Raw genomic sequence first — 14,417 nt, 5'->3', positions numbered from 1 at the left:
CTTAACTAATTTCATGTGGCATAGGTGAAGCATGTTATCTGGCTTTGCATCTATGCTGCTAATCCATGATCCCTTCTACCCTGTTATGATTCAAATGCCCCACTTATGTGTTTATGATCTCTTCCTAAGACACCCATCCGAAATACTCGGAAAATATTTATTTTCCTCTACCGAAATATTGCTGCTAGCTTTTCACAAATAAAGCTATTACTAATGAAGGAAGAAACAGGCACTAAACAAGGTCAATGTTGCATTCTACTATAATATCTTACCTTAGTGATAGCTTTCTGGTAAGGATTTAAGACAGATTAAATATGGATGGGCACTGTTGACAGTCTTTAAAAATATTTGAAGACAAAATGGCAGTGAAAGTTTTAAAAGAAAAATACAAAAAAAAATGTTCATGCACATATTACAAATGATGCATCCTAAATATTTGGTGATTCCCGTTTTATTTGCACCAGCATCGCCCTTTACTAGTGGGTTTTGCTTTAAGGTTTGTGGGTAATGGTCACAATTTTGCAATTAATTATCATTAAATCCATTCAAGGGCTTATTTCTATTTTTACAATTTATGCACAAAAATCTAAATATTATAAAGTATGGATACATACTGCAACAATTCACAACATGATGCAAAATCTACAGAAAAATTGTTGAGATTGACATGACAAATAAAAAGAAATAATGAAATAGGCAATCACAATCGAATCAAATCCTTCAACGGGCATGCATGTAGGGATAGGGGTTTATAATTTGTTATCTTCTTATTGCCATTGTAAACTGTTAGAAAATATAACAGTAATTCATTTTCAAATGGGTTAATAGGTTTAATCAAATACAGATTAATTCCTGTGTCATGTATGCCAGTATGTCCTGTAAGTCAAAGTAAGTATTCTCTTCCTGTGACTGGCTGACTAGGCAACACGTCCCAGCTGAATGTTCCATTCCAGAGATAATTATGTTGTTATGGCACTTCCACTAACATCATTTCCTGACACAGAACCCATCAGTTACTGAACCAACAACTAGTCTCACCAGGTCAGAGTCTTGACAAGCTGGATCAAAGAAGTCCTTATGGATTATATAGCGAATGCACTGAAGAACCACATTCCTTTCATGTCGAATATCTGGGGCCAGCAACTATAAGGAATAAAATACACTGTTTTAAATAAATGAAAAAATCGTTTATCATACACCTGTCAAATAATTTGTCTGTGCTTTACACCAAACACAGTTGGGCTTGAGATCAAAAGATAGAAATGAGACAAGAGCTTAGGACTTCAATTTTTATAAGACCACCAGAAGTACGAGAGGGATAAATCTAAATTAATATTCATTTGTTTAGTACTGTAGAGCTGCTTTGTGACATTTTCCATGCAAATAAAATTGAACTGAACTGAATACACACAGGTAAGTCAAACTATAGCAAATTAAAGTAAAGAATACTAAATATTTGGTTGCATATTCCTTGCTTACAATAACTGCATCATGCGACCCACTGACATCAGAAAATTGAAAACATTCCATGCTTTCAACATAGAATCTTTCAGTTGTTGCTTGTCTCATGGGGTTCTTCCTTTAGTCTCCTCTTCAGGAGGTGAAATGCATGCTCAATTGGGTTAAGATCTGGTGCTTGACTTGGCCAGTCTAAAATCTCTCACTTTTGCCCCTGATAAAACTCTGTTGAGTTGGCAGTGTTTTAGATCATATCTTGAAACTGTATTGCAGCAGTTTCTGCTGATAATTTGGGTGCATTTAGGAGCAGACAAAATGTAAAAATCTAATTTTTTTTTTTTGCCTCAAAGGAGGCAATACAGCCATGCAGGCCAAAGCCAAAACATTACTTCCACCATGCTTCACAGAGACTGTATGTTTTGGTCCTTTCATCTGGCACAATTTTGGCAGAGGTTGATTTTGGTTATAGACATTTGTGGCTCACCACTTTAATTCTTTGTGAATTCCAATCTGGCCTTCCAATTCTTCCTGTTAAAAAGTGCTTTTTCTTCTTCTTTCATCTTCTGTTATGGCCTCTACATTTCTCCTCTCAAAGTCTTTAAACAGTTGAGTATGATACCCCTGCCTGTGGAGGTTGTTGGTCAGTGACTGTTGATTTTATTTTTTACTTCACAAAGTTTCTGCCAACAGTTGCTTTGTTTTCTGTAGCCTGTTGTTCAGTATACCAGCAATGTTTTTCGGGACATTTCCAGTTGTATTAGCGATTCCCAATGTTTGAGGAAAGCAAGAAAATCATTCAGAGGCATTTCAATATCATAGTCAGTTCTCTCATCTCTCTCTGGTGTCTTCTAAAGGGAAGCTAAAACTAATCAAAGCTATTTATTTTATAAACAAAACAATCTAACAGGTATTTATTGTTACTGACAAATGTTTTTTTTACCCTTGTGTGTCCTGTCATTCACACATTTTTCTTTGCCTGAAAATTGGGAAGTCTGGCACAACTTGTGCCATGTTCTACATGGTTTAACAATATGTAAATACCAGATAATAAAAGAAATTAAAAGCATCTTTTGATCTCAAACCCAAAAGTTTTCAGTCTATAGCCAAAAATAAATAAATAAAGCTTTGCCATTGTAATAGTTTCAGAGGGAACTTCATAACATTTCATGAGCACCTATTTTTTTCCAGTAAAAACGTCCATGAAGCATTATTAATTAATAAATCAGAATAAATCCAACTGAAAGTAATCCAATTAGCATTAAAATGGAAGTAGCAATTCTCACCATCTCTAGTAAAGTCGGACGACGTTTCTGTAGTCCAGTCCAAGGTTCATTATGTTGTCTTCCTCTTTTTTTGCCACGACAATTCCATCCGCTCTTCACAACACGTGACTCTGATTGAAATTGCGGTACTTGTTGATTGCTCTCAGATTCCTCAGTTGTTGGCTTCCTTACAAGCTCTGGTGCACTGTTCTGGTTTAAGTTGGGATGAGCTGCAAGCAAAGCCTTGTTCTCTTCTAAAGCCACAACGGTTTTCAGGATTCGGTCATCTAACAAACAACACAAGCCACTTGTTAATCAATGTATGTAAAACAAAAACTGCAATGCAGAAGAAAAGCAACAGACATTATATAACATTTTAACTGTGCCTACCTGTGTTATTTAGAAAAAAATGTTTCCATGGTGCACCTCAAAATAATCCTCTTAAATACAGAATAAGGAAAAATAAGTACTTCCTTCTACTGTATCAACTGTTAAAAAGCTGCAACCAAACCTGGCCTGACCTATAGCTGGCTTGTTTACCTCGAGTTTTCTTATTTCATCACTATTAAACATAGCCCTAAGTTCTAACTTTTTTTTTTTTAGCTCACCAAATATTTAAGTAATCTCCGATCACAATCATTCAAGATTTTTTTCAGACCACCTTTTTCCCGCTTTCATGTTTACCCCATCCTTCCTGGTTTTAATAATGTGTCGGACAGTTCTTAGCTCATTTTAGCAGTTTCAGCAATCTTCTTGGTTGTTTTCTTTGCTTAATGCAGGCCAATAATTTGACCCATAGGAAACGGAGTAAGATCTTTTCCATGACAACAGGATATGTCTTCCAACATGATGGTTTAAATAAATGAGAAGCTACTCACTGCATGAGTTAGGGTTAACTTACTTATCCTATGGAAGGCTCTTACCTTTTTTTTAGTTAAATACAGGTGGTACAGTATCTTTTTTAGACAGGCAGCATATATATGGGTTTTTCTATAGAATAATAATAATTTGTGGATTTTTAAAGGCCTCCAACACTTCCTCTGAATCACTTATCAACAGAAAGCCAACATGGCCAAAAATAAGGCACACTAGATGATTGGAGACCAAGATAACCGGATTAAAATGAACTAAAGTTAATTCTTATTACAAATTCTCATCTAATGTATCTCAAATTTTCCTGATGCCACTAGGGGTAGAGAAAACACTAGCCCAAACAGTGCTAATTTGGGTTGGTAGTATGAGACAGATGGTGCCATTCTAAATGCACCACTGCACACCTTTAATCAAGACACCTTTAATCTCTTCATAATAGTTCTGGTAAACTATGTGGTAGGGCAAGATGAAACTGAGCTTCTAAGGATGAAGAGCAGTGAATGGCCCTTTGATGTCACAAGGTGAATAGGACTAACTGAATATCTGGTTGTGAACAAAGACAGGAGAAATGCACAGCAGCTATACCACCTACAAATGTACTGAGCAGTCACTGTTGCTCTGGTAATAGCAGTGGCAAAGACAGGTGAGTTGGGACCCGAGGGCCCAAAGACAGCTGATTCAACTCTGCTCATGGTTGGAGACCACCCATTTTCCTGCAGGAGAGGGCTTCAATGTGTCATACTTCTGTCCTGATTAATCAGGGTGCCAGCCACTTTTCTAAGAATGATGGATTGGGTTTTGAGTTGCCACAGTGTATATGCTGCTGCTGCATATTTAGAAGATAATCTAGTCAATAACTTTGGCAGCAGTTTGGAGCAGCAGTATGGGAGGATGTGAGGGTGATCATAAACTTTTCAAGGTGACAGATGCCCCTTTTTGAGTGCTGGTTTGGAGCCAGAGCCTAATTTAAAATCAGTTCTTTCTTTTTCGACACCCAAAGCACCGGCTCTGAACCAGGAAAAGTGGTTCTTAAGTAGCACCAAAACGTTGCTGGTCTAGACTTAAGAACCGCTTACGTCAGGGGCTGTGGGCGGGGTTACTTTTAGATAATGTACCTTAAGTATACTAATGTTTAATACACTTTTACTTTACTGCAATATGATCAATTATCAGCACACATGATAGTAGGTAGCTACATGCTAATGCTACCTTTTTTCTGTGTTAATGATAAAATAAATGTTATGTACTTTCTCGAGTACAACCTCCGTTTATACAAATTACATTGAGCTGCACGTACACATTGGATTCGGCACGTTTGGATGCCAATGTAGGTTCACAAAGCCATGAGCATTAACAGTAAAGCAACATCCTCCATTGTTGATGTTGTGTTTGCCGCTGCTGCGCTAACGTTGCTGGGAAAGATGTGACGTATACATTGACGTAAGACTTGGCTCTGTGATGGCTCGCTAGCCCATGGAAAGGCAAACCGGTTCTTAGAAGGCTCACCAGTGGAACCAACTTTTAACCAGCACCAGGTCTGAACCAGCACCCGGTTCTTTCTGGTGGAAAAGGGGCATTAGAACTTTAGGCAAATGGTGCCTTCTAAAGACATGAATGGCATTCGGCAGACACCCAAATTCCCCACGAAAAAGGAGGCAAGATATTTCTTGAGGTTTGGCCAGCTATTATATTAGGTTTGTACCTAATTATTCAGTCATCAGCATCTTACTGGCACAATTCACTGTTAAATGGAGAACCAGAATTGTTCCAATAGGCCTTGAGTTATGGGGCTCACTGTCTGAGCCCTTTCCTTTAATCCGAAAGAAAATGAATTTGACTAATGCATGTGTGCATGTATGTATGTCAAGTCAAATAATGTCCCTCCTGGTGCTATATAATAAACAGAGAACTAAGTACTAAAACGTATGTTAGCCTAGCCATAGACAGTACAAGGTAGGACACAGACAATACATTACGCTACAGGACAGATACATAAAATAGCACAGACTAGTATATAAACCATTGTCTAAAGAAAAGAATTCTTATAAACATTAGCAGTTAATAGCAGCATTAGAGAGTGATGTGCAAAAATATAATAACATCTAAACAGCATTAAAATCTAATGTGCCATGAACATAAATGGTTTTGCAGAACTGAGAATAAAAAAGTGGTGCTTTTACCATACATGTAAATTGAATAGGGGTACGTGTGTGTAGAGGTCAATTCAGTTTAGTCTAGCTCTGGGTATTCCAGAGTCTAATAGCTTTAGAATAAAAACTATTACAGTCTGGTTGTGATGGCCGAAATGCTTCGGTATGTTTTTCCAGATGTCAGGAGGGTAAAGAGTGGGTGTGAGGGGTGTGTGGGGTCATCCACAATGCTGTTGGCTTTGCAAATGCAGCGTGCATTGTAGATGTCTGATTCTTTACCACTCGTTACATAGTTTACAGAATTTTTTTAATTCAGTCAAATGCAGACGACTTCTAGGGACACAATCGTGTGACCTACCTCATGCTGTTATTATTTTTGCTATAGAATTTTCACCAGTAAAATACTGGCTTTTACTGTAGCTACTGTGACTCTGAATGGATAAAAGAATTTATCCAGGACATTGCTCAGGACATTGCTCACCCTCTGGTTCTTTGTCACTTTCACTTTCAGTCACATCTCCATAACTGGACATCAGTGATCCTAAAGCGGAGGTCATATTTTTAGGGGCCACGGAAATCTCCTTCACCGACTCCTCTTTCTCCGAATCTGGCAAAAATATACAGACTGAAATATATTGCTCCCTTTAAATAAAACAGAGAAATGTGTTGGATAAATACAAAAAAATATTTTTTTATTAGAAAGCAGTGGCTGGATTTATCTAACCTGGGTCATTGGAGGCCAGGGCTCCTAGAGGATCTACCTCCTGGGGGAGGCATGTCAGAGGTGATGCCAGCTCCATCTTTTCAGTACCTGGATGGAAGTGGTGATAGCCATCATATGCATGTCCTCTGCGAGTCTGGAAACCTTCTCCATGACAGTGGCCACCACGCACCCTGCCTCGTCTCTTAAAACAACTGTTTGTATTGAATAAAAAAATAAAAGTAATTGCACTGCATTAAAACACAACACCTGTTTTGAGTCAAATAACCAGCAGGCATCAATTTACATTCAAAAGCTGACTGTCAGGAGTATGTCAAACATATAAAACTGTACACTAGCAGCATATACTGTATATGCATACAATAACATACCTAAACTGAGAAGTTTCCAGCACATCTCCTCTCTTTTCTTTAACCTCCAGTAACTTCATTTTCTTCTCTACATTGCTTTGGGTTGGGTAGTTCCTGCATACAACAATCATTGTTTATTATTCTCAAACTGTTGAAGACATTACTGTAATCATAGAACAATTAAATAGGTGACAATTACAAGTTACTCAGTTATGCAATCATTAGAGAATTTTACCGTCTCCTTTCCTCTCTCCATTTTACAATTTCCTCTGGCGTGTCCAACTTGATTCGCTTTGCTCCGGGGGTATGACACTAAAAGCCAAAGAAGAAAAGAAACTTGCTTTTCAAAATGAGCATGTTGGCTGCAGTCATACTAAAAGTATGATTGTTCCTAGTGCTCCCCAAAGTGTTTGTCATTTCATTCTATTGTGACTCACCATATACATACACACACTAAATATACACACCTCATATACACACACTCACATACAGGAAGTCGTGGCCTAATGGTTAGAGAGTTTGAATCCTAACCCTAAGGTTGTGGGTTCGAGTCTTGGGCCGGCAATACCAGCACTGAGGTGCCCTTGAGCAAGGCACTGAACCCCCCCAAAACTGCTCCTCGGGGGCCGCAGCATAAATGGCTGCCCACTGCTCCGGGGGTGTGTTCACGGTGTGTGTGTGTGTTCACTGCTGTGTGTGTGCACTTTGGATGGGTTAAATGCAGAGAACGAATTCTGAGTATGGGTCACGTCACTTCATACTCATTATATATGTATATAAACCACAACATTCCACTGCCACTCATGTCTAACAACGCTATTATCAGCTAAAACATTTGCACAGGTTACTTTACTGCATGAGCAAATGCAGACCAGAGCACAGGTTGTGTCCAGATTCACAAGAATCGCAGCACAGTTCCAGTGGAACGGAACTCAAACGACTTCCTACAGTTAGTCACAGGTTTGATACCATGGTGTGTTTTCACATTCACATTATTAATTTTTCATGCAAACCTCACTCTCTTTCAGACTAAACTGCCATTGTGAAAGCACTATTTAATTTCAAAACTTGTTTCTCAAAAAAATAATGAAAAGACGTATAAAATGTACCCATTAGATAATGTGTAATCTAAAGTTCTACACAGAATTATATAATAAATCACTCACATTTTTCCAGTGGATTTTGACAAGCTTTTCATGTGCAGTGTATTTGCAACCATCAAAAGAACACTGGGAAGGAAGCACAAAAAAAACAGAAACTACATTTACGATCAAAATGAATAAATTCTTTTCATTGGAGGTCCCACAGTTTACTGCTAAACATTTACATGTATGATGGATTACCTTTACATGCTGGGCAACATGTTCATTGTATGTGTCTTGGTTTTTGAAACCTCTGTCACAAGTATCACAGAAATGACTGTATTCTGGTTCTTTCTGTTTTTTCTGCTGGACAAAAGACCCAATAATACACACAAGTTAAAGCATGACAGCAGACTCTCATTAGCATAACATAAGATATGGACGTACTTTTACACAATTTATCATTTGAAAGATTAAATGATTAGCACACACACATAGTGCAGTATACAGTAGCTGTGTGTGTGTGTGTGTATATTTAGTTTTTTTTACTCTGTTTCTCCACTGGTTTTGGCCATGGTCTTGCCTCCTGAATTCATCAAGGTGATATCCTGCAAATTATAAAAACCAAATGTTAAGAAATGAAATGAATTAATAGAATGAAAGCCACGTGCACAGGTGATATTCAGCCACGAGCCAGAATGTGCATGCAGGAGAAATACTGATTTTCTTTCAGAAGCAAGAACAGAAACATGCATCATGTGCCTGACTTACTAGACAGATTTGAAAGGGTACGTCTACTTTCACTGACAACCATTAAAACTAAAAAAGTAGTTCTCGGAAGTGACACTGCTGTGATACAGTGACAAACACACGTGGTGTTTTGGGACGTATGAGATCACCATTATCCGCGTGCAGTGCAGACTGTTCACACGTGACCTACCAGAAGACTGATGTTGTACATAACCTGGACCTCCGTAGCTATTATACAGACACCTGGTGTTGGGACTCCACGAACTTGTCGGCGAAGCCTGAAACCAGTTCCAGTCTCTTAATGCCTGAAAATGGGGCGATTCATGCTGAGGAGCCTGTTGTGAGTTCGGCGGTTTGACCGGTGCCGTAGACGTCCAGCCTGTGTTGCTAGATGAACATCCCTCTGGTTCAGCCATGTCCACCAACAGTCAGGCGATAAACAGAAACACTGCCTGGGATGTACACCGCCGTGTGAAAACTAGGAACCGACCAGATATTTCACGACAAAGTATGGTGAAGCGTGTATCACACTCTACCACGTGACTGATGACGTCGGGGGTCACCGAAGGAGGGCGTTTCCTGTTTTTATTTACAAGTACATATTCATATTACAGTGTACTACACACAAAGTAAAGGGTATGCAAAGGCAAACACACTCACACACACACTCTGACACACACACACACGTTCACACACACTTTCACACACTCTCTCATACACACACTCTCAATTCAAGTTTATTTGTATAGCACTTTTTACAATTGACATTGTCTCAAAGCAGCTTTACAGAACATAAACATAGAACAAAATGTTAATATAAAGAATAATATAAAGATTAAAAGAATAAAAAAATTAAGATTAATATTAGATATATTTAAATGTGTATGTATGAGCAAGTCTGAGGTGACTCAGGCAGCAGTGGCAAGGAAAAACTCCCTTAGATGGTAAAGGAAGAAACCTTGAGAGGAACCAGACTCCAAGGGGAACCCATCCTCATTTGGATGACACTGGAGGGTGTGATTATAAATATACAGTCTAACAAATGTTGTATTGATGCAAAAGATCACATGGAGTTCACATCTCCTCTTTAGTATCGCAGAGTCTGACTGGAGCTGGTAGATCTCTAGATGCCTCAGAATTCACTGAGTCGGCCTCATCTCAGTGGAGGTTCAAAATCTTCATCGCACGGAAGACGATCAGAGCTGGTACAATTTCTGCATGCCTCGGGATGGGTAGAAAGAGAGAAGCACTCACATAGCAGAATTTTTAATTTCTAGTTATATGTTTATTTACTTTTCTGTTTTGAAAGAAATGAAATCAAAACATTCTCAAAGAAAAGTTTAAGGTCTCTGTAATTAAAATTGACAATGCTGCAAATGACACCATGTCAAAGTCTCTGTGCATAATGACAGTACTTGATAAATACACTAAAGTATCACAAAACGTTTAAATCTTTAGGCAATATACTTTTAAACCGAGTAATAACAAAGTACATGATACTTCTTTCACTTTGTTCAAAACCAATATTGTTTCAGGTGAAACAGGTCAAGACATTTTTGAAGCGGACATATTGAGGACCTATATGTACAATATTATTGCTCCATATGGTATTGTATCAAAGTCAATAAGACACATTTCAAGAATGCAAATGTATAGTCGTAACTGTGAATGTAGTTTAAAAAGGTCATGACAGCAAAAGGCCATGCATTTGTGTTTGTAGTACATCATTTTATCTTTGGATCTTGCTGTAAACAGGCTGGTGCACATGCACATTTGGTGTGTTACTGTGTTATTTGATGGGCAGCTCACATTCGTTGCAAATACCAACAATACTTCAGATTAGATATCTGTTTGGTAAAAAATATATATATACTCAAAATCAATAGGTTAAGCAAATGTTTATGAAATACTTAATAAACAGCAGAAATTCTAAGCCACAGAGAAAGGTATAGAAATAACGTTCCAGATAGAGGTTGTGGGTACAGCAGGAAACTCCAAGACAGCATGTGGTGATTTGTAATTTTCTACTAATATTGCAATGGAATGCCAGAAGTTTGATTGCCAATGGACAGGAATTTAAGAATTTCATATTACAACAAGAAAAAATCCCAGGATACATTATGTGTTCAGGAATCATGGTTTGAGTTTTTTTACTGCAAGGATATACTGCCATATGTAGAGATAGACAAGCTGGAAAGGGAGGGGTATAGTTACATTCATAAAACAATGAATTGTGGAAGGTAATCATGAAGAGATTATTGTAAGTGAAATATAAGAAGGATCAGACAGCATAAAAATCTAAATTTTTGTAATCCATGTGAGAAACAAAATGTAGGTAAGTTTGAAAAAATAGGATGGATTTCTGAGAGAAGTAATCAGAAGATGGTATGGTGTGGAGACTTTAATTCTCATAATACCTTGTGGGGGAGTGAAAATACAGACCATAATGGTTTGGTAGTGGAGGAACATCAGACTTCTCAATAACTGAACAGAACTGTACTCTGCACAACACACACATACACATGAACTGTATGGACTGCACAGACCTACAGTAGACATTTCAGTCCATTGCTGTTTTGCACAATCCTTTACAATACCTCATGTAACCACTGCTATAATACGTTGTTCATTCCAGTATTTCTGTTTTTGTTTATTGTCTTTTGTACTGCACTGCCTTTTTTGTTTTGTTTGTTTTGTCCTGCACTGATTGCACCAGGTCGCACAGATGCACTTTATGTGGCTAGGACTACTTACTTAATTCCTTATCTCTGTCTTTGTTTTATGTAGCAACATGGTCCTGGAGAAACATTCTCTCATTTCACTGTGTACTTCTTGACTTGACTTGACCTGTTGGAGTTAGGTTAGTGTGTACTGTATGAATGATGGGTCAGGTACCAGAATAGATATAGGAAGTGGAAAGCTATCGGCAATAGATTCAACACTGGTATCGGATAATTTAGCATGTAAGAGTTCTTGGAAAGTAATAAACCAAAACAACATAGGAAGTGACCATTTCCCTATATTATGTAAAAATAGGGATTCATATTCAGAAAGAAAAGGTAGGTAGATTGGCAAGGTGGGCATTTAAAAAGGCAAATTGAGAAAAATTGAAGGAGATTAATGAAAACCAACTGGAGGGGATATCACTGGAAATGGAAGATGTAGATAATTCTAATATGCATATGTGCGAGGCAACACAAAGGGCAGCAGAAGAATCAACTGGCAAAAAGAAAACAGGCAATAGGAAAAAAGTAGTTCCATGGTGGAATGAGGAGTGTAGTGAGGCTGTTCATATCAAAAATAAAGCTCTAAGAAAAGTAAGAGGAAGTATTAATTTTAATGATTAACTATAAAAGAGCACAAGCTTCAGTGAGAGGTAATCATAACAGTAAAGAAAAAATATTGGAGGGAATTCTGTGAAAGAATTGGTGAAGATATTGAAATTAATGAGATATGGGGTGTGATTAGGAAGATGAGCGGGATTCAGAGAGATAGTACAGTATATCTGAGGGCTACAGAAAATCTGAAAATCTTGGAAAAAAGAGGGCATATGGGTATTGTTAAGTTTAGAATTGATTACAAACTTCTGCTACTTATGCACAAGTTTCTTAATGGTTTAGCTCCCATGTATCTAACTAGTCTTCTAACATACTATAATCCTTCATGCTCTCTTAGATCACAAAACTTAGGACTTCTGGTAGTTCCCAGAATATCAAAATCTATTAAGGTGGAAGGGCGTTTTCGTATTTAGCTCCCAAACTTTGGAACAGTCTTTCTGATAGTGTTCGGGGCACAGACACACTTTCCCAGTTTAAATGTCTCTTTAGTCAGATGTACTCAAAATACTTCCCATAATCTTGTGCTTTAGTACATGCACAGTATCATCTAGTGCTTGCTAATATTATGAACAGCAGTTATGCTAATTCCTCTCCACTGCTTCTCTCTTTCTACCCATCCCGAGGCATCCAGAAAGTTTTATGTTTGTTCTGTTAAGCTGCTTTGGGACAATGTCAACTCTTAAAAGCGCAATACAAATAAATTTTAATTTGAATGTGAATTAGTGTAATAGAGGCAGAGTTTACAGTATAAGAAATGAAGAGAGCACTGTCGGGGGTAAGAAAGACTTCTCCGGGAAAAGATAAATTTGTGTAGTAAGAATAAAAAGTAAGAACTGGCAATACATACTCACAAACATATTCTATTGAAACTTGGGAACTCCCCAAGGTAGTGTAGGCAGTCCAGTACTGTTCAATATCATGCTAAATGATATATATTCTCAAATTGAAAAAGGGAATAGGAAGATATTGTATGCAGATGATGGAGTCTTGTGGAAAAGGAGAAGGAATGAAAAATATGTTGTGGAAAGTCTACTAAGGGAAGTAAATAAGGTAGAAAACTGGGCAAATGATTTTGGTTTTCACTTTTCTACTGCTAAAAAACAGGTAATATGTTTCTCCAAAAGGAGGAAAAACAGTTGAGTGAGTATAACAATGTATGGTCATGAATTAGAGCAAGTAAAAGTATTAGGCTTTTTAAGGATGTGGATGGACTCAAAATTGACATTTGGTAATCATATCCAAAAGTTAGTCTATTAATACAAAAGAGAAATAAATGTCATGAGATGCCTGGCAGTGGCTGAGTGGGGAGCAAGTAGACAGTCTTTAAGAAAAATATATACCACCCCGATAAGATCTGCAATAGACTATGGCAATCTGATTTACAGCTCCGCATCAGAAACATGGCTTAAAAAGATTGAAGTAATCCGGACGCAAGCTCTAAGGATCAGCTATGGATCCTTCAGAATAGCTCCAGTATCAGCAATTCAAATAGAGATGGGGGAAATGCCATTGGACGTTCGAAGAAGGAAACTAAGAATAAGATACTGGGGTAATATAAAAGAACACGACGAAAAACATCCAGTTAAAAAGGTTCTGAAAAGCTGTTGGGAGTATAAGTATGGAAAACTTAACAGTATAGGATGGGTAATAAATAAGGAGGCACAGGAAATAGGTCTAAATGAGATACTGCTGTAATTCCATCTACATATAAATGTATTCACAACAGAACTGATTGCAATATCTCTACTTTTACAATGGGTTGATTATCTTTAATGAGGCAAGTATCCTAAAGAAAATATTACAGAAACTATATGGCATAAAGAACTTAGGGGTAAGGAACTGTTTTTTTTTTGTTTTTTTTTTGGGGTTCCACCTCACGTCAGAGGAAAAAGGGAATGAGGAAGCTGACAAAACAAGCTAAGGAGTCATTAAAGGATCTAGTTCTGTTGAGTAAAGCAGAAATTAAGGGTTTGAGTGGAGTTAAAATGGAAAAGAAGTGGCAAAACATATGGGATACTGGAAGAACAATGAGGCATCTATACAATATACAAAGAAATGTGGGGAAAAGGGAAGTGATTATGACAAGATTACGTATAGGACATACAACAATGATTCAGATTTTATTCATTATAGAGAAACATGGACCAGGCAACTGAGATATATGTGACCAGAAACAGTAAACATATCTTACAAGAATATACAGCTTACAATACAGAACGCACAAAACCTGTTCAGTCACTAAAATAAATGGGTGTAAATAATTATACACTTAAAGAAATGTTAGGGGAATTTAATTACAGAATCCAAGCAAAGATATTTATTTGAAAGATACGGGACTGATAAATAGGATTATTTATTTATTTATTTATTTATTTATTTTACACTTCCTTAACTATGATGTGCTCCATACTCCAATCCTGTAGGTGGCGGAAA

The 14,417-nt window shown here is 37.5% G+C and overlaps 1 protein-coding gene across 2 annotated transcripts; it reads right to left on the bottom strand.

The window, feature by feature from the left end:
* Positions 1-433: 433 nt before the first annotated feature.
* On the bottom strand, positions 434-9,201 carry nufip1 (nuclear FMR1 interacting protein 1). Of its 2 annotated transcripts, none has more exons than XM_060868474.1 (10): positions 8,837-9,201; positions 8,446-8,504; positions 8,158-8,262; positions 7,981-8,043; positions 7,050-7,126; positions 6,836-6,928; positions 6,468-6,658; positions 6,225-6,350; positions 2,742-3,007; positions 434-1,143 (listed from the first exon to the last, which is right to left on the bottom strand). In XM_060868474.1, exons 1-10 carry the CDS (start codon positions 9,060-9,062, stop codon positions 988-990), a joined length of 1,362 nt encoding a protein of 453 aa, XP_060724457.1. In that variant the 5' UTR covers positions 9,063-9,201; the 3' UTR covers positions 434-987. The 2 variants fall into 2 exon arrangements, with proteins under 2 accessions (XP_060724457.1, XP_060724458.1); XM_060868475.1 differs by having other exon boundaries at positions 8,158-8,259.
* Positions 9,202-14,417: the final 5,216 nt, after the last annotated feature.

This window comes from Tachysurus vachellii, chromosome 4, assembly GCF_030014155.1.
Source record: "Tachysurus vachellii isolate PV-2020 chromosome 4, HZAU_Pvac_v1, whole genome shotgun sequence".
Lineage (NCBI taxonomy): Eukaryota > Metazoa > Chordata > Actinopteri > Siluriformes > Bagridae > Tachysurus > Tachysurus vachellii.
This window is presented reverse-complemented; position numbering and strand designations above follow the sequence as displayed.

Excerpts from the sequence above, each read along its gene's own strand:
- nufip1 (XM_060868474.1), bottom strand. The coding sequence starts at position 9,062 with ATGGCTGAACCAGAGGGATGTTCATCTAGCAACACAGGCTGGACGTCT. Across the intron at positions 8,263-8,445 it reads AAAACCAGTGGAGAAACAGA|CAGAAAAAACAGAAAGAACC; the intron begins GTAAAAAAAACT and ends TCTTTTGTCCAG. Across the intron at positions 6,351-6,467 it reads CCTGGCCTCCAATGACCCAG|ATTCGGAGAAAGAGGAGTCG; the intron begins GTTAGATAAATC and ends TATTTTTGCCAG.